This window comes from Trachypithecus francoisi, unplaced genomic scaffold (assembly GCF_009764315.1).
Source record: "Trachypithecus francoisi isolate TF-2019V2 unplaced genomic scaffold, Tfra_2.0 Contig01579, whole genome shotgun sequence".
NCBI classification, from domain to species: Eukaryota; Metazoa; Chordata; class Mammalia; order Primates; family Cercopithecidae; genus Trachypithecus; species Trachypithecus francoisi.
In genome coordinates, this window is record NW_022681442.1 from 34,542,519 (window position 1) to 34,561,689 (window position 19,171).

Consider the following 19,171-nt stretch of genomic DNA (forward strand, 5'->3'; position numbering starts at 1 on the left):
GCAGGGGCAGCCCTCTCAGACTCCAGCCTGGTTTGTGGAAAGCTTCCCTAATATCCTACCACATAGGCACCCCTGAGAAAGCCCTGCCCCCTGAGAAACTGAACTGATGTTCAAGAACCTACTGCCCAGATGGAGGTCATGGACAGGGATGTGTGAAAACTTTCAAAAGAACTGTCAAAAGCCCATGAAATCAGCTGCATAAATTGTAACATACTGTGCTATGACAGTAGAGAGACTGCAAATTTTTCATCAACATGGAAAAGAAAAACAAAGAAAACCCCTGAGCCTTGGGTACCTTGTGGGTAAGGGTTCAACCTTGTGGAGTCTATCAACATCCTCCATCCCCACCCCGCCCAACACTGTCCCCACCAACTGCATCCATGCTGTGTCTGGACCCCGGCCACTCCTGAGACGGGAGGTGTTTCTCGGGCTACCCAGCAGTGTCCTCTTGCCAGGCAGCCTCACATTGGGGCGCTGACTTCTGGACACTGCCCCAGTGAGCCACAGCTGTCCTTAGCTTTGAGGAGATCTTTCATCTTTTCTGGGGTTGAGGAGAATTCTCTCCCCACCTGGATGTCCTGTTCATGCCCACGTCCACACATGCCTTACAGTGAGGAAGGTCCCTACCCAGCTGGGTGTGAGGCCTGGGTCTGACCGGGGTGGCCTGTGGGGTTCTTTCTCAAGCAGGCTGCCCAGCCCTATGCCAGCCCTCTCTGTCTCCTTTGATGACAAGATGGAATATTCGTTTTCATCTGTTTCCACCTGTCAGAAATGGAGGAACGCCGGTATGAGTGGAGGAAGATGTTTGCTAGATTTCCAAGTCTCCTTAATGTCTCGTCCCTCTTCTACAACAGGGGAAGAAGCCCGTGTAACTGTATGGTACAAATGTGCCCTGCTGAGCAAGTGTCCCAATCAGAGCCATTCTCATACTGGGCATGGGGCTGGCTTGTTACCCTCTGAGAAGTGGGTGCATGGAGGTAGGAAGGAGACTGTACTTGGCCTAGAGCTTTCGTGGAGCGCCCCCACCCCGTCCCGCCCCTGGCAAAGCTCCACCCTCAAAGTCCAGGCTAAGTAAGGTTGGTGGCTTGAGGATGCCACCTGGGGCACAAGCACAGGGTTTCCTTTAACCAAGAATTGGCATAGCGAGTCAGGTGGGGTCTAAAGGCCGCTGCTGCCGTCGGGGGATGGGGGAAACGGGTCTGACCCCGCTGGAAGGCGTCCAAGCAGCAAAATAAGACCTCCCTCCCACCCTGCAATAGCAGCTGGGGCCGCGGGTGCCGGGGTGCGTGCGTCTAAATGTGTGCATCCTCGCTGTGTGTGTGTGTGCGTGTGCGCGCGCGCGTGTGTGTAGAGAGCCAGGACTTGGCAGGTCGAGCCACACCCCCTCTTCCCTCCTCTCCCCTCCCCCGCAGCCCCCTGCCCGCTGGCGGCGCCTCGGAGGTTCCACCTTTGAAACTAGGCGGCTTGCAGCCGCCGAGTGGTCGTCGGGAGAGGGGGGCTGCGGGGGGAGGGCGGGGAGGAGCCCGGCCCTGGATGCGTGCTTTTCGATTGATGGATGACTGCCGGGTGGGAGCGAGCGCGCGGGTGTGTGTGTGATCGTGTGTGTGTGTGTGTGTGTGGTGTGTGCTCAGGGTGCGTGCGCGCGCGGGGCCTGCCCATTTTCCTCCTCGCAGCAGTCAGTTGGGAACTGGAGGGAGGGAGAGGGAGACGCAGGCGGCGAAACGGCAGAGGAGCCGAACGCCCTCCGCCCAAGGCGCCCTCCCTCCGTCCGCGCACAGGCGCCGTCGCTTGGAGGAGTAAGGTGCCTCCCAGCCCGCAGGGGCGCCGCGCGCAAGCCCGCGGGTTCTGCGGTGGCTCTGCCCCGGGACTGCACCTGGAGGCGGCCCCGGACGGGGATGGTCAGCGGCTACCGCCGTCTGGCTTGCGAGCGGGACGCGGTGAGGGCACCATGGCGCTGACGCCCGGGTGGGGGTCCTCCGCGGGGCCGGTCCGACCGGAGCTCTGGCTGCTGTTGTGGGCAGCCGCGTGGAGCCTGGGAGCCTCTGCGTGCCCCGCCCTCTGCACCTGCACCGGAACCACGGTGGACTGCCACGGCACTGGGCTGCAGGCCATTCCCAAGAACATCCCGCGGAACACCGAGCGCCTGTGAGTATGGCCCCCGCCCCTGGCTCCCTGGCTCCGAGATTGCCCTCCAACCCAGACGCAATTCCGGACTTCGGGGTGGGTGCAGGACCACTGGGGCCCGCCTGGGCTCTGCAGCCCACAGACGGGTCATTTCTTGCCGAGGTCTTTCCCGAGCCAGGAGCCAGGAGCGCTGTGGTTTCCCCTTCCCTGGGATTCAAAGGGCCCTCGGCGGTTTGTCAGCTCCGGTCCTCACACCTGCACCCTGCATTCCGCACCCGCCCTCCCCACTGCGCCAGCGCTTTATTCCTCCAGGGTGCCTGCGAACTGGTGCCAGAAAGCCTTCCTTGCATCCAGGAGGGACACTTCCCACACTCGCCAGGACAGTGTCTCCTTTTTGGGCACATGGGGCTACGGCCGCATTCTGAGCCAGCTGCGCAGATTACCGCTCCCAGAGCTTGCTCCTGACGAAGGGCAGCAGGGTGGAATGGAGGCGAAGTTTCTGGTCTGCCCCTTCTTCTCCATTGTTTGCCCCAGAGCCTTGAGAATTCTTCCCCTGCAGGTGCCACGCATTGGTCCTCTACTCACCCGCCTCCCTCCCCACCCAGTCATCCCCAACGCAGGCAGACAATGGGACCTGAGGGCTTTGGGTATGTGGCTTGGGGTTTATAACATTCAGCACCCGGAAAGGGTAGGTGTGTCTTGGATGGAGAACCGGGTGGATAATGCCAAGAGGTCAGGAGCTTGGAGAGGGGGGCCCAAGGTTAAAGATATTGACCATGACAAGTCACATAAAAACAGCATTTCTCTTCCCCTGTTCTCTCTCACTCGTAAATTCTTGAGGAAACTTGACCCTTTTCTAGACCCACTAAGCTAGTAGAATGTGTGTGTGTGTGTGTGTGTTTGCGTGTGTGTATTTACAGACCTTTATACTTTGTTTTCTGAGTCTCCTGCATAATGTATTTCTGTGTCAATTCCTAGTATTAAGGGGCCACCTTAATAGTGTGAGGCCATAAGAGTCCCCGTAATGGGCTGTGTGTGTGTAGATTTTGGTCACATGCAGGGCCTTTGTACTGCTCGCAGAGGGGACTGCACCAGGAGATTTTTGAACAGGGCTTTGGAGAAGGCTGCTGGCTCCTTTGAAACCTACCTACTCCTCCTTCCCACACTCCTTGGTGATTGCAGTGGCTCTCAGGAAAGGCGTGCATATTTTGATAACTTTCGAGCACATTTTCATGGCCCCCAGCTGGTCAGAGACAGAAATCTGACCCTGAGGAGAGCTGTCTCCTGAATCAGACTCTGTACCAAGGCCAGCAATCAGTGAGCACATATTTGCCCCAGACTCTTCTTGGCTGCATCTGAAAAATTTCTGTGGAGGCTTCAGAGAATTTGCAATCTAGATGCAATCTAGAGGGTGTGTGTGTGTGTGTGTGTGTGTGTGTGTGTGTGTGTGAGTGCTTGTGTGTTACAGGGCTGGGGAGAGGTAGTACCAAACTGAGTTTCCCATGGGCAGCGTGTGCATTATCCCGGAGAGGAACTGAGGGTCAGAAATCTGTCCAGAGGACCTCTGCGGTGGTCTGGTCACCCTCCATGCCTGTCCCCTCTGTACCTGCTCCCTGCTCCCCTTGCCTTGTCCACTGGAGTTTCTCCTGAAGCTGCTACCCTGGTTGCAGCCTAGTTCTAAGACACATTAGCTCCTCTTCTTTGCTTTTGAATCTTGAGTCTTAAAGTCATCTCCTCCATCCTTACTCACCACCTTTAGTGTTTAAGACTTCCATGAACTCTTTAGCTCTTTTGTGATCAGAGTGAGATGAAAGTGAAATTTCCTAGTATAGAGGAAAGAGGTGGTGTTCTGGGAGCTATACTACCTGGGTTCCAGCTCTGTCACCTATTAGCTGTGTGACCTTGGGCAAGTTACTTAACTTCTCTGAACCTTAGTTGCTTTCCATCAGGAAAATGGGGCTGAAAGAACCATAAGATATCTGGTTTTTGTGAGGATGGAAGATCCTGTATAGGAAGTGCCTGGTACCTTCTGATGCTCGCTAAGTGAGAGCCATTATTACGATAGGATAGGGAGGGGAATCTCATTATTTTAATTCAGCAAATGTTTCTGAGCCAGGAACTGCCCTGGGTGCTGAGGCGTCAGCAGGGAGTGAGCCCATCCCTGTCCTCAAGGGGCACATGGTCTAGAGAACTGGGCAGAGGACCTCTAATGGTAAGCTCTTAGAAGAGGGTCAGGCAGCCTCAGGGAACAGGCTGTGGGAACACTGGGGTGAGAAGCCCTTTTCCAGGGTGAAGGGGTTTCTCAGAGGATGGGTCACTTTATCAAGGTTGGTTTGGATTTTGCCAAGCACAGAGGGCAGGCAATCTAGGCAGAGGGAATAGCTGGGCTCCAGGCCCAGCACATTCTGCTGCTTTTCAGGTCATGGGGCCTGCTTTCTTGCAGACCTCTTCCCCCCCTCCCCCCGCTTTTTTTTTGTAGCGATGAGGATCTAGCTATGTTGCCCAGGCTGGTCTCAAACTTCTGGGCTCAAGCAATCCTCCTGCCTCCCCCTCCCAAAGTGCTGGGATTACAGGTGTGAGCATAAGCAAAAAGCCAGCAGGTGTGAGCATGAGCCAAAAGCCTGCAGGTGTGAGTATGAGCCAAAAGCCTGCAGGTGTGAGTATGAGCCAAAAGCCTGCAGGTGTGAGTGTGCCTGGCCTGATATGGGAAGATGGACCAGCTTGTCCCTGAGGCTGAAACATGCTGTGGCCAGTGGCCAGTGAGTGGAGTGGGACTTGAGGCTGGAAAGAGACGTTGGGAAGGGTCAGGAAGCCTTTCTATATGTGAACTTTTCCTCTGGAATTCCTAGTTGGAATCCAGGGGTGAGTTATCCTGGGGAAGTGGAGCAGGTCTGATCTCTGCCATGTGGGCAAAGCTTCCTGGACTGGGAAAGTGCAGGGAGCCCGCCTGTTCTCCAGGCAGCCCGTGAAAGAGCTGCTCGAAGAGGAAAAGAACATCTTGAAAGAGGCCTTGGTAAGAGCCCAGGCAGACTCAAAATAACTGTGGCAAATGCTCTCTCTAATCAATATGAGTGTCGTGCAGTATCAGAGCCTGAAACAGCGGCTTCTTCTGAGGCTGTGAAATTTTTATGGACTGCAGCTGTGCATTTGCCTGTTGTCCTTTGGGCAGTTTCTGCGGCAGCCTGTGAGGCCTGGCAACTTTGTGATCATATATTCTATAACTCTGGGTCCAGGCCTGTCCCTCGAAATGGAAAGAAATTGTCATTGGTTTGCTGTGGGGATTTCGGGGAAGAGGTTGTGTAGGCCGCAGAGCTGCTGAGGAAATTGTTTCAGCCAGAGGGGCTGTGGGGCTGGTCAGCTGGGCAGGGAAGGGGTGCTAAATAATTCACTGTAATGAACAATTAAAATACAGAGCCAGGGCTGGGAGAGGCGGCGGAGGAGGCCCAGGAAGCTTCCTCTCTTTGTACTGCCCAGGCACAGAGGGACCCAGCCATGGTCACCGTTATTTTTTTTCTTCCACAACGACCTTGACTTTCAGTTGGACTTGATTTTTAATTAAAAGAATCTTTTAACTAGAGTATCCAGGAGAGTGTAAGAGTGCAGTATGTGTGGACATCGCTGGGTCCCCCAACCCTCGGCACACTGGGTATTTGAGGCCTGTGGAAGATTCCCCTTGTGGGTGCAGAGAGGGGAAGTTGCCGGAGGGAGGCAGGCAGGGCCTTTGGGAAGGCCTACTGTTCTTTCTTTGCCTCCAGGCCCAGCACATTCTGCTGCTCGTCAGGTCTTTTTTTCCCTGTTTTTGTAGAGATGGGGATCTAGCTATGTTGCCCAGGCTGGTCTCAAACTTCTGGCTCAAGCAATCCTCCTGCCTCAGTCTCCCAAAGTGCTGGGGTTACAGGCATGAGCTACTATGCCCAGCCTTGCCGTCCTCCTTATGTGCCCTTCCCTCCTTGCCAGTTCGCCCACCCTGCTCTATCTCCATGCCTGCTGTACAGGCCTGGGAGGCCCTCTCTAGACTCAGCTCCCTGAGCTCGAGGTCTCATTTAACAGGGCTGAGTGGTCACACAGAAGGGAGGCTGCCCAGGGCACCTGAGGCTGATCCTCTGGGGAGCCTGTTTGAAATTCCAATAATAATTGTATGGTGACCTTGGTAAATGAGGTCGGGGCCACTGCAGCCACATCTGCCATCAGGGCCTGGTTGGATCTGAGCAGGCCACCATGGTCTCCTGTAGCAGAGACCTGAGCTGTGCAGGGGAGGTTCCTCCTGGCAGGGCAAGAGTCCCCTGCTTGCTTAGGCTTTGGTGTGGTTGCCAGCACACTGGCTTATTGCTGGGCTCTGAATGACTGGTGTTAGGACCCCCATGCTGTGCCTCTCCCTGCTCTGAGACCCAGTTTCCCCATCTGTAAAAGGGGATGACGACAGCTGTGCAGGTTGATAGTGAGCAGTAAGTGAGGCAACGTGCCACACTTGGCACATGGCTGGTGTTCGCCCTTGCCTCGGCCTCTGGGGCTGATGACACCTACTACCTCAAAGGGCCTTTGCACTCACTCATGCTACGGTTGTGAAAAGGCTTTGTGATTCAATCATTAGGATATTATTGTTATTATTTGGAAAGCTCAAGCTAGAGGCTCAAGGGTTTGGGTGGGGCAGAAGAGAGCTCAGGAGGTAAGGATTTGAGTGCTGGCTCTCTTGCAGTCTGTCTGCTTAGAGCACAGTCTGTCTATTTAGAACACTCATTTACCTTTCCTGGGCATCTCTGCCTCTTTCCCTCGGGATTTGGAGACAGAGTGAGGACCGTATGCAGAGCGGGTGGTCGTGATGGCAGGGCTGTGAAGTCAGACTGCCTAGGTTTTTAACCCCACTCTGCCACTCAGCAGCTGGGGAGGCCTTGGGCAAGTGATGGGGTTTAATTCCCTCATTCAACAGATAGCTAACTATTGAACGTCTGCATTGTGCCGGATGAATAGTGCCGGACAGAAACACAAACCCCAGTTTTAGTCCAGCAGGGGAGATAGAGATGAATGACATAATATAAGAATAAGCACATAACTGCAAGCTGGGATAAGTGGTCTGGAGGAAAGGGCGACTTCTCAGAACCGCATTTCCTTGCCCATAAAGTGGGGATGATGATAGGGTCTGCTTCAAAGGGTGGTCATGAGGATTAAATGCGGTAATGCTCGCAGAGGTGCTTCGCACAGGGCCTGGCAGACAGCAAATGCCCAATAAATGGTAGTATTATTGTTATTAAGGTGACAGAGAATTGCAGGGATGTGAAGGAAATTTGGACGTCATGCTGGATCCCAGGGTGGCCCTCCTCTTCCTCGTCAGGCAGCCGATGGGAACCCTGGGGCACAAGCAGGGGATGGGGGCTGATGTTCCTCGGTGCCCCTTCTTGTGCGGGGCAGGCGGGGTGTCGGTGGCTCAGGCTGCCCGAGGCTGCCAGCAGGGGCGGCCGTGCTCTTTTGGGGCTGGGCCACTCCTGCATTATTGGGAGCAGACGGGTGCTTGGCGGAGTTGCCGCCTCCAGTTCTGTGCCGGCATTAGCAGCTCGGCGGGGCTCTTGCTTAATGGGATTTTCTTCCGAAATGCTGTAATTATCGCCATACAAATACTTATTACCCAGAGCAGATGACGGCCGGGCCTTGGGCAGTAGCCAGGGAGCTGGGCTGTGCTGGGGGGCGGGGAGGGTGTGGAGAATTGGCTCCTCTTTTCGACAGAGCTCATGACCCCCTCCTCTCCTTTCTGGAACCCAGCCTGTGGCGGACAGACAGCTGTTGGGCACCTGCAGGGTGCATAGAGTCATTGAGAGAGGCCTGAGGAGCTTTCGGCCTGGTGAGGGAGAAAGAACAAATGTGTAAGGATGTCCGTAGAGACGAGGAGCACAGTGGCTACCAGCCCAGGCTTCAGTACGAGAATGGCCCAGTTTGAATCCTGGCTTCATCACCTACCAAGAGATCTTAGACAACTCACTAGCGGCTCAGCTTACTCATCTGTAAAATGGGACCAGTGGCAGCATTTACCTCGTAGGCCTTGAAGTTCAGATGAAATGATCTTTTTGAGACGTGATCTCACTGTATTCCCCAGGCTGGTCTCAAATTCCTGGGCTCAAGCGATCCTCCCACTCAGCCTCCCGAGTAGCTGGAACTACAGGCATGCATTACCATGCCCAGCTAATTTCTTAGTTTTGATAACTGTCCATGGTTATGAAAGAGGTTAATGCTAGGAAAAGCTGGCTGAAGGCAGCAAGAATAAAGATTAATAATTAGAGCAATGCCTGGCACATAGTCAGTGCCCCATCAGTGTGGAGATGAGTCTGATGAGAGTCGCTCGATGGGAAGGAGGGATTGGATTGTTGCTGTGTTGTGGAGGTAGGGTTTGAACCGGGGCTTCAGGACTGGACAAGACTTAGGTTAAGTAGTAAGGGGAAGTGAGGGTAAGGGAGTTTGGGAGCATTCAGAAGGTATGTGCCATGTATTTGGGAAGGAGAGTGAGAAGCAGACCCCCCTGAGGGGCAAAGATTTGTGTTGGTGAGTTCTGGGAGAGGAGAATAAAGAAATGGGTGGGCACCTAGGCCATGGGGCAGGGAAATGGGAGTCCTCAGAGGGGGTGTGTAAAACTTTTTATTAAATTTTAAAAAACAAATAAATGATTTTTAATAAACTTATGGTCTTGTGCATACATCACAATCCAATTTGCTTTATCATAATCACACACACACACACACTTTCTCCTCTCTATCACACACACTCATAGGTAATTTTTTTCTGAACCATTTAATAATAGCTTGGAGACGGCCGGGCGCGGTGGCTCAAGCCTGTAATCCCAGTACTTTGGGAGGCCGGACGGGTGGATCACGAGGTCAGGAGATCGAGACCATCCTGGTCTACACGGTGAAACCCCGTCTCTAAAAAAATACAAAAAAACTAGCCGGGCGAGATGGCGGGTGCCTGTAGTCCCAGCTACTCGGGAGGCTGAGGCAGGAGAATGGCGTAAAACCGGGAGGCGGAGCTTGCAGTGAGCTGAGATCGCGCCACTGCACTCCAGCCTGAGCAACAGAGCGAGACTCCGTCTCAAAAAAAAAAAAAATAATAATAATAATAATAGCTTGGAGACATTGTAACTTTTTTCCTTTAAATACTTGGTGGGTGTTTTCTAAGAACAATAAGGCTATCAACATCAGAAAATTAAATATCGGTGCAAAACTATACTCCAGAATTCACATTCAGTTTTTATCAATTGCCCGGATAATGTCTTTCATGGCTGTTTTTTCCCAGGTCCACAATCCTGCCAGAATCACACATGGCATTTAATGGTCATGGTCTTTAGTGTCCCTTAATTTGGAAGAGTTCCTCAGCCTTTCTTTGTTTTTCTTGACTTTGACATTATTGATATATGCAGGCTGATTATTTTGCAGAATGCTCCTCAGTTTGGCTTCATTTGATCTTTCCTCACGGTTACATTTGGGTTACGCATTTTTACTGGGAATGCCAAATAATGACTCCGTGTCCTTCCTGGTGCACCATGTCAGAAGGCGGGTGATGTCGGTTTGTGCCAGTATTGGTGATTTTGTCTTTAATCACTTGATAAGTTGATGTCTGCCAGGCTTCTCTGCTGAGAGGCTGTTGTTTTCTTCTTTGGTATTAACAGGTAATTTGTTGGGGGATTGTTTGAAGCTAGGTGCACATTCTGTTTCTCATCAAGTTTTCATCCCCCTAGTTTTAGCATTCATGATGATTTTCAACTCCATCATTTGTTCTCTATTAGTTGACTTTCTACGGTAAGAAAGAACTTTCCCTTCTCCCTCATCTGTTTTGTTTTTTTTATTTTTTGAGATGGAGTTTTTGCTCTGTTGCCCAGGCTGGAGTGCAGTGGCACAATCTTGACTCACTGCAACTTCTACCTCCCGGGTTCAAGCAATTCTCCTGCCTCAGCCTCCTGAGTAGCCAGGATTACAGGCACCCACCACCGTGCCTGGCTAATTTGTGTATTTTTAGTAGAGACGAGGTTTCACCATGTTGGTTAGGCTGGTCTCAAACTCCTGACCTCAGGTGATCCACCCACCTTGGCCTTCCAAAGTGTTGGGATTACAGGCTTGAGCCACTGCACCAGGCCTGCTTTCCTTCTTTTTTATGGTTTCGTAGTACTGTGTAGTGTATATGTACCACATTTTCTTTCTTTCTTTTTTTTTTTTGAGACGGAGTCTCGCTCTGTCACCCAGGCTGGAGTGCAGTGGCGTGATCTCGGCTCACTGCAAGCTCCGCCTCTCAGGTTCACGCCATTCTCCGGCCTCAGCCTCCTGAGTAGCTGGGACTACAGGCCCCCGCCACCATGCCCGGCTGATTTTGTGTATTTTTAGTAGAGACGGGGTTTCAGCGTGTTAGCCAGGATGGTCTCGATCTCCTGACCTTGTGATCTGCCCACCTTGGCCTCCCAAAGTGCTAGGATTACAGGTGTGAGCCACCACGCGCAGCCCACATTTTCTTTATCCAATCCGCTGTTAATGTCCTGCCACCACCTTGACTTTGACATGGTTAGACTGATTTTGGACTTCTGACTTCCAGAACTGAAAGATAATACATTTGTGTTACTTTCAGCCACTAGTGTATGGTAATTTGTCATAGGAATCTACTACAGTCATAGAGTTCAAAGCTATTGCAGAGGCCAAGATACGAGGGGAAGTGAGTCTGGATCAAGGCAGAGAGAGCAGAGAGAGTAAGTGGGAACGGCATGGTGGACTCTGAGGCTCGAGCCTGAGAGAGTGATCTTGGGACTGGAATAAAGTTGGAAAAGGCTGACTGATCCTGGAGGAGAAGTTGTGAATTTGGCTTTTGCCTGTTTTCTTTGAATTGCCACTAAAAATCTACATGAAAAAGATGGCCCCAGAGGTCATGATGGGGAAGGTTACTCTGGAGAGTATTCAGGCTGGAGAGAGAGATCGGGGGAGCCTCAGGGGAAGTGCTTCAACCTATGAAGGCAGTGGAACAGAAACTTTGGTAGGAGTAAGGATCTCCTGGGAGGCTGGCACAAAATGCAGATTCCCGGCCCATCCTAGAGGTGCTGGCTCTGTAGATCTTCAGCAAGGCAGTTCCGGTGATTTGGATTCTGGAGTGCCCAGGACACAGTTTAAGAAACACTGCTTGGTGCTGGGGTTTCCTGGAGAAGAAAGCACATCCTTCGAGGACTTACACACATTAGCTCCCACCCACGTTAGAGGGCAGGAGGAAGGGAAGGTGTTGAGGGAAGAGATGGTGGAGAGGCGGGAGGAACTCCTGTCCTGTGTTCGACAGTGGGGAGCACTGGCTACACGTTTGTGGATTTGAACCTGGGCCGAGTGGTTATTGCAAAGGCCAAAGAAGGAGTCTGGCGAAGAGGAGGAGGGTTAGCAGCGTGGAGAGCATTCAGTCTGTCTGAGGAGGAGGTCCAAGGAAAGCTTCTGGAACATGAGATCAGAGGTCACTGGTAAAGTGGGCAGAGCAGTTTCCTGGGAGAAGCAGAAGGCAGGAGGCAGATGGCCGGCAGCGAGTAGGTGGTAAGGAAGTTTGCAGAGGAGAAGACAGGCATGGGAACTCTGAAGGAGAGCAGGCTCAGGAGAGAGTTGCTTGCAGCATAGAGGCAGGTGGACTGGAGTCTCTTGGAGAGGGAAGGAGGGAGCCAGGGGTCTTGGGGAATGCGGGAAGGGGGAGGGCTGGTGATGGGCCAGAGAAGGACAGAAGCAGAGAGAGGTGAAAGGGAATTTTGATGGTGGCTGTTGTCGTGGTCGTGGCTTAGAGCCCCTCCCTCTCGCTGGCCTCAAATGAGCTGCTTTACCAGAGTTCCCTCTTTTACTCCTCATAACACTCCTGGGAGGAAGGTATTACTCACCTCTGCTTTGCAGATGAGAAGAAGGTTCAGAGAGGTGGAGCCATCTGCCCAGGGTTGAACAGCTGGCCGGTAAGTGGTAAGCTGAGATTCCCTGAGTCTTGAGGCTCTGAGACGTGCCTGTGTTTAGTTTTTAAATTTGGCTTCTGCTCTGTAGTCTTAATGAGGCCTGACTTCATTCACTCATTTCTTCATTATTTGCCAGATATTCATTCAGTATCTATAAAACACCTGCCAGCTGAGCGCTGGGGCTGTAAAGGCAGATTGGCCATGATTGATTCCTGCCCGCACATGTTTGCTGGGTGGACCCAGGTTGCAGGCTGGTATAGGGAGCAAGGTGTCTGGTCTGGGGTGGAGAATGGTGAGCAGAGTTGGGCAGATTCAGGGAGGTGGTGGTGCAGGAGGAGGTCAGTGGTGGATGGCCTCCCAGGGGCCTGCATGGATAGAGAGCATGGAGGCCTAGGGGCTGTCAGTGGAGCCCTGGCTGCAGGGCTGTGGTTTGGGGGTAGGCTGCAGACCTGGGAAGGGGATTGGCAAGAGCAAGGCGGGGCCTCAGAAGTGAAGGGATTGGGGTGCACTTTGGGCCTCAGGACAGAATCCCATGGAGTTGGGATTAGGAGCTGGGCCCTGACTACCTCACACCCGCTAGGGTTGGGACTGTCAAAAAAACAGAAAATAAGTGTTGACAAGGATGCGCACACTGTTGGTGGGAATGTGAAATGGTGCAGCTCCTGTGGAAAACCGCATGGTGATTCCTCAACAATTAACAATCGAATCACCATATGACCCAGCAATTTCACTTCCAAGTAAATACCCAAAAGAACTGAATGCAGAGTCTCAAAGAGGTATGTGTACACCCGTATTCAAAGCGGCATTATTTGCGATAGCTAAAACAAGGAAGCAAGCCACATGTCCACCAACAGATGAAGGGATAAACCAAATGTGGTCTCTCTATATAGAATAGAATATGATTCAGCCTTAAAAAAGGACATGCTGACACATGCTACAACATGGATGAACCTTGAGGACATTGTGCTGGGTGAAAAAGCGAGTCATAAAACGACAAACACTATGATCTCACGTATCTGAGGTACCCAGAGGAGTCACATTCAGAGACAGAAGGCAGAAGGGCAGTTGCCAGGGACTGGCGGAGAATGGGGGAGCTCTGTAGCGTAGAGTTGCACTTTGCAGGTGAAAAAGTTCTGGAGATTGGTTTGCACAACAGTCTGAATATATATATTTTAAAGTAGTACAGTATACTACAGAGCTAACTCTGCACTTAAAAATGATTAAGATGGGCCGGGCGCGGTGGCTCAAGCCTGTAATCCCAGCACTTTGGGAGGCCGAGACGGGCGGATCACGAGGTCAGGAGATCGAGACCATCCTGGCTAACACGGTGAAACCCCGTCTCCACTTAAAAAAACTACAAAAAAAAAAAACTAGCCGGGCGAGGTGGCGGCGCCTGTAGTCCCAGCTACCCGGGAGGCTGAGGCAGGAGAATGGCGTGAACCTGGGAGGCGGAGCTTGCAGTGAGCTGAGATCCGGCCACAGCACTCCAGCCTGGGTGACAGAGCGAGACTCCGTCTCAAAAAAAAAAAAAAAAGATTAAGATGGTAGATTTTATATTATGTATATTTTTACCACAATTAACAACTAATTTTTTTTTTTTTTTTTAAAGAGCTGGGTCCTGGGGTCAGATGTGCCAGAGCTCAAGTCCTGCTCCTCAACCAGCTGGGTGACCTGAAACAGGTCATCTAAACTCTTTAAGCCTCAGTGCCCTCATCTGTCAGTCAAGACTGATAAGGAGCCTCTGAGCCAGGTACCACTGTGAGGCTTAAATGAGCTGACTTGGTTGGGATACTACTGTAGCAATTGCTGTTTCTCCAGCCAAGGAAACAAGATCAGTCCCCAGGAGCCCAGGCGCAAGGGTGGAGTGGATCAGTAGCAAATGGGCCCTGGCATGGGGTCCCTGCCTCCTCCTCCTTGGGGCTTTCCCACTGATCACATGTCACATATCAGAGGTCCCAGCCTGGAGTTGGTGTCTGGCTGTGGCTCAGACTGGTGGGTTGGAGGACTGGGATGCTGGGAGCCCTGGCTTCTCACCTACTGAGGCCTGAGGATGTGGGGAAGGCCCAGCTGGCTCGGGAGTGCGTGCAAGGCCTCGACCATGGTATGCCAGCAGCCCCTGGGCTTAGTGGGCAGGGTTGTTCTGGCAGCCTGTATTCAGTGAGCACCTACTATGTGCCAGGTATCCTCATAGGTGCCGGGGATACAGCAGTGAGCAAACCAGCTGCGGCCTCTCCCCTTACAGGTAGCTGGGAAACTGGCCTTAGACAAAGGACTTCCTATTGACCTGCAACTCCGATGGCTGTCCGAGCTCCAGAGGAGATAAGTGGGCACCTGGACAAGCTGGTTTAGAGGAGGGCATTTGACTGGAGGCCTGAAGGCTGTTCGGACAGGGAGCCTGGTGCATGTGCTGGGGGCAGGGGAAGAGCTTGCTGAGCTCTAGGCTGCTCCAGGCCAGAAGGAAGCGCTGATATTGAAGGGAACGGGGGAGCAGAGTGGAAGCCCTGCAGCTGGGGGGCTAGTATTTTCCTATTAAAGGGCTGAGGAATAATTATTCTTCTACCCCGTAGGCCAAGGCAGGCTGGCCAGAGGCCTTTGCCCTTCGGGAGCCACAGCTACCCTTTCCTTGGGCTCACTCTGCCCTTCTGGGCTCAGGCCTCCAGGACTTCAGAGTCTTCCAATACCTGCCAAGGCTTGCAGCTGTGCTCAGGGATCCCTCTGTGACCCCCTCCTTCCCCATCAACCTCAATTCCTGGAAACCCCAGACTGTACCCGCTGGGGCCTCAGGCCCTCCTGCCTCACCACTGCTTGAGGCCAATGCTGGCTTTGCTCAGATCCTCATTACCCCCACTTGAGCCTGGGAGGTCAAGGCTACAGTGAGCTGTGATCATGCCCCTGCTCTCTAGCCTGGGCTACAGAGTGAGACCCTGTGTTAAAAAAAAAAAAAAAAAAAGGGTGGAGCTGGGATTCCAGCCCAGGCCTGTGCCTTCAAGGCCTGAGTTATTTGGCCCAAACACTGAACCACTTGGATTGGCTTCCCAGCTCTGACACTCAGCCTGTAGGCTCCATTTCCTCATTTGTAAGGTGATGTGAAAGATGCCTACTTCCAAGGGATGTTGTAAGAAGTACTTGGAGCTCATGTTTATGAAGCAGCCAGGCCAGTGCTGCCCTGTGGAAGGGACCTGCCCCATTCCACCGGCTACCCTGGCTCTCCTGAAGACTGAGACCACCCCCGAGCAGGAGGAAGACAACCTGTCCTTTCCTCTTTCCTCCTGAGGGTGTCTGGAATCACCCAGCTGTCTCCCTTAGCAGCTTGGACCCTAAGGATGCGATTTCCTTGCTCATATTGGGCTCACTTATGAGAATGGAAAGACCTGGAAGAGAGGAGGTTGTTGGTAACATGGGAGCATCCTCTGCGTGGAGCTTTTTTGGGGTGATGTCCATTTGGGGAGAATGTTTCTTTTTCTCTCTTTCTAAATTTCTGTCTCTCTCTCTCCGTCTCCCTCCCTCCTTTCTCTCTCTCTCTCTCTTTCTTTTTTTCTTTTTCTTTTAACAGGGTTCTTGGTGTCTTGCCCAGGCTGTAGTATAGTGGTGCAATCATAGCTCATTGCAGCCTCAACCTCCTGGGCTCAAGTGATCCTCCTACCTCAGCCTCCCAAGTAGCTGAGATGACCATGCCTGGTTAATTAAAATAAAACTTTCTTTGTAGAGATGGGGTCTTGCTATGTTGCCCAGGATGATCTCAAGCAATTCTCCCCTCTTGGCGTCCCAAAGCACTGGGATTATAGGAGTGAGCCATCATGCCTGGCTGGGGAGAGCACTTCTTAATGTGTGTGTGTTTATTTTTGGAGTAGGGAGACAAAGAAACATGGAAAACCCACTCAACTAATGCTATTTAAAATGTCAATTTTAATGCAAATTCTTTCCTGTATTCAAGAAATACTTATTGAAACATCTATCATGTGCCATGTTCTGTGTTGCACCCTGGGTGTACAATAGCAATAAAACACAGTCTGTGTCCCCAGGTTGCTTCTAATCTCATGTGGAGGCTGGGACATCAGTCAGGGAATCCTCCAAATCAGTATAAATTGACTCTGACTGGGGGAGGTGGCTCACGCTTGTAATCCCAGCACTTTGGGAGGCTGAGGCAGTTGGATCACTTGAGGTCAGGAGTTGGAGACCAGCCTGGACAACATGGTGAAACCCTGCCTCTACTAAAAATGCAAAAAAATTTAGCTGGATATGGTGGTGGGTGCCTGACAATAGCTTCAACCTGGGAGGTGGAGGTTGCACTGAGCTGAGATTGCACCACTGCACTTTGGCCTGGGTGACAGAGCAAGACTCTATCTCAAAAAAAAAAAAAAAAAAAAAAGCAATTGGCTCTGATTTGTGCTACAAAGGAGAGGGTCAGGGCGCTCTGTGGGCCTGTGATAGGAAGGTTTGCCAATTGGAGTTCATAGGCAAAGAGGAAGGAAGGAGCATTCCAGGCAGAGGAAGTAGCAAGTCAGAAGGAACATGGGGCAGGCTGGGTTGGTGGACACAGAACAGACCACTCAGGAGCTTGTAGTTCACTGTAAGGAGATTTTTTTTTTTTTTTTTTGTAAGATGGAGTTTTGCCCTGTCACCTAGGCTGGAGTGCAGTGGCACAATCTTGGCTCACTGCAACCTCCGCCTCCTGGGTTCAAGCGATTTTCCTGCCTCAGCCTCCCAAGTAGCTGGGATTACAGGCACCTGCCACCACACCCTGCTAATTTTTGTATTTTTAGTAGAGACAGTTTTCGCCACGTTGGCCAGGCTGGTCTCTAACTCCTGACCTCAGGTGATCCACTTGCCTCAGCCTCCCTAAGTCCTGGGATTACAGACATGAGCCACCGCACCCGGCCACTAAGGAGATTTGTCTTGATTCCAAGAGCAATGGAGATCCATTGAAGGCTTTAAGTGCGGAGTGACATGATCAGATTTGCATCTTGAAAAGACCACTCTGGCTGTGGCTTGGAGAGCAGATTGGAGGGGGGCCAAGGTGAACGTGGGGAGCCTGTGAGGCGGCGCTGCAGGGCTCAGGCTCGAGGATAGAGGCATGGGGCGGGTGTTGAAGCTGGCGGGTGGGATGGGGGAAATGCGCATGGGCCAGCCTGCAGATTGGGGTGTTAGGCCTCTGTGGGCCCCTTTACTGCTGTCTGGGCAGTGGCTGGGGAGGGAATTTCTTTCTTTCCTCCGTTCTCTCTGTCTGACTCTGTAGACTCTCAGCGCCGCAGCCTTGGCCAGGGTAAGATTTCAAAGCAAAGAGCTGGGTGTACCGTTCCCAAGCAGGCTTGTCTTATTCGGTGATAGCATGCATGGTTTCTTTCTTTCTTTCTTGTTTTTTTTTTTTTTTTTTTTTTTTTTTGAGACCCTGCAGGAAGGGTGAGCCTCTCCATCCACCACAGGCTGTGATGAGGAAGGAACGTTCTAGTCCCTGAGGTAACAGGAGTGGCTGGAGCTCCAGGGTGAGAAATTGTGAAGCTGGCGCCAGGAGCCCCCAGAACAGCCCGTGAGGGGCCTAGGGAGTTTATTCCTGCAGCCCCAGGAAATCCCAAGGTTTCTTTTGGTTCCTCACAAATACCCAGAGACTGGGGATCAAATTCTTGTTTCCTGAGAGGATTCAAGACATCCTTGTGTGTTTTTGTTTTTTCCTTGGTAACTTTGCTTCGGAGGATTTTCTCCAAAATCTTTTGCCACCGAGGTTTTCCTTTTAGGTTATGACCACACAGGAATGGAGGGAAATCAGGGCCATTTGCCACTGGAGCATTTTTCCTCCTTGGGGAGAAGGGTGGGTGTAAACTCATGACTTTTGGAAGAGGGAGAACCATCTTAGGGTGTCTTCCCTAGTCTTCAGCTTCCTGGGTCCTGCAGGGAAGTGAGTGACTCCTCCCAGTTCAACTTGGCCCTGCCAGTCCAGCACCGGCTGGAGCTGAGCCAGGGGACGCCACCTCCTGGTGGAGCCATAGTCCTAGAGGAAAGTCACAACAGTGGCAGTAGTAAAGATAATCGCAGCAGGTAATACTGCTGTAGAGAGCACGAATTGTGTGCCGGGCATTATTCTTGTGTTTTAGAAATATCAAGACATTTAAACCTCACCACATCTCCAAGTGGTGGGTCTTACCATCATCCTCATTTTATAAATCGGGAAACTGAGGCATAGAAAAGCTAACTTACGTGCCCAAGGTCACACAGCCAGTGTAATGGTGGAGCAGGAATTTGAAGCCGGATGGTCTGGCTCCAGAGCCCACACTCTTGGCGACTAAGAACACTTAGCTCAGACTGGCGGGGGAGCCCCCGAAATTGTTGTGTGGGCAGAGCACATGGTTTCGTTACGGAGCCCCAGTGCAGCTGTGTCCTCTACAAAGCCCTCAAGTTTTGTTCTTCAGCTCTGTCCAAGGCATGGCCACTCGAGGTGAGGGCATGGGATGAGGGGACAGAGGGAGAGTCCAGCAACATGAGGACTTGTGACGTAGGAGACAGAACGTGGAATCACACTGGCTGGGGTCTGATCCTGCCCCACCACTTATTAGCCGTGTAGCACCGTGCAAGTTGCTTCATGCATCTGTGCCTCAGTTTCCTCCTCAGCAAGTTGGAGAGCATATGACTCCTGTTACAGGTTGTGAAATGAGAGTGAAATGAGATGAAGCATGCTTAGGGTCAGGCCTGGAACCTGCACATAGTTGGTGCCCAGGAAGAAGTGGCAGGTGTGGGCTCTAGTGGCAAAACCTCAGGGAGCGCAGGTGGGCTCTGGATCTTGGGATCTTCCTGAGACTTGAGGCTGGGACCTGCCCGGGTGGGCCCACTCCACCAGCTGCTCTGGCTGCCCTGGGCTTAAGGTCCTAGCAGCATCTCCCAGTCTCCCCTGGCAGCTTGCTGGGGGAGGGGATTCTGTGGCAACATTGAGGACCTCCCATTGGAGGAATTAGATGCGGTAGGAAAATTCTAATTCTAGCAGCCTTTGATGAGGGGAAGTGGCTGGCTTAGGTTGTGAACTTGATCCTGGTGGGAGAGAGGATGGGCTACCCAGTGGAGGTCACTTTCTCAGCCTAAGTGGCAATAATGCCTCCTTAGGCAGCAGCCGTCAGACCTGGGAGCTTAGTG

General features: G+C 52.2%; 1 protein-coding gene across 1 annotated transcript in view; it reads left to right on the top strand.

Moving 5' to 3' along the window:
• Nucleotides 1–1,671: 1,671 nt before the first annotated feature.
• The window catches only part of LOC117069257 (slit homolog 1 protein-like), a 130,289-nt gene continuing 112,789 nt past the window's right edge, over nucleotides 1,672–19,171 (top strand). The window contains exon 1 of the mRNA XM_033187268.1: nucleotides 1,672–2,145. Coding sequence (XP_033043159.1) covers nucleotides 1,949–2,145 — 197 coding nt within the window. The 5' untranslated portion in view covers nucleotides 1,672–1,948. The remainder of the gene's footprint in view (nucleotides 2,146–19,171) is intronic.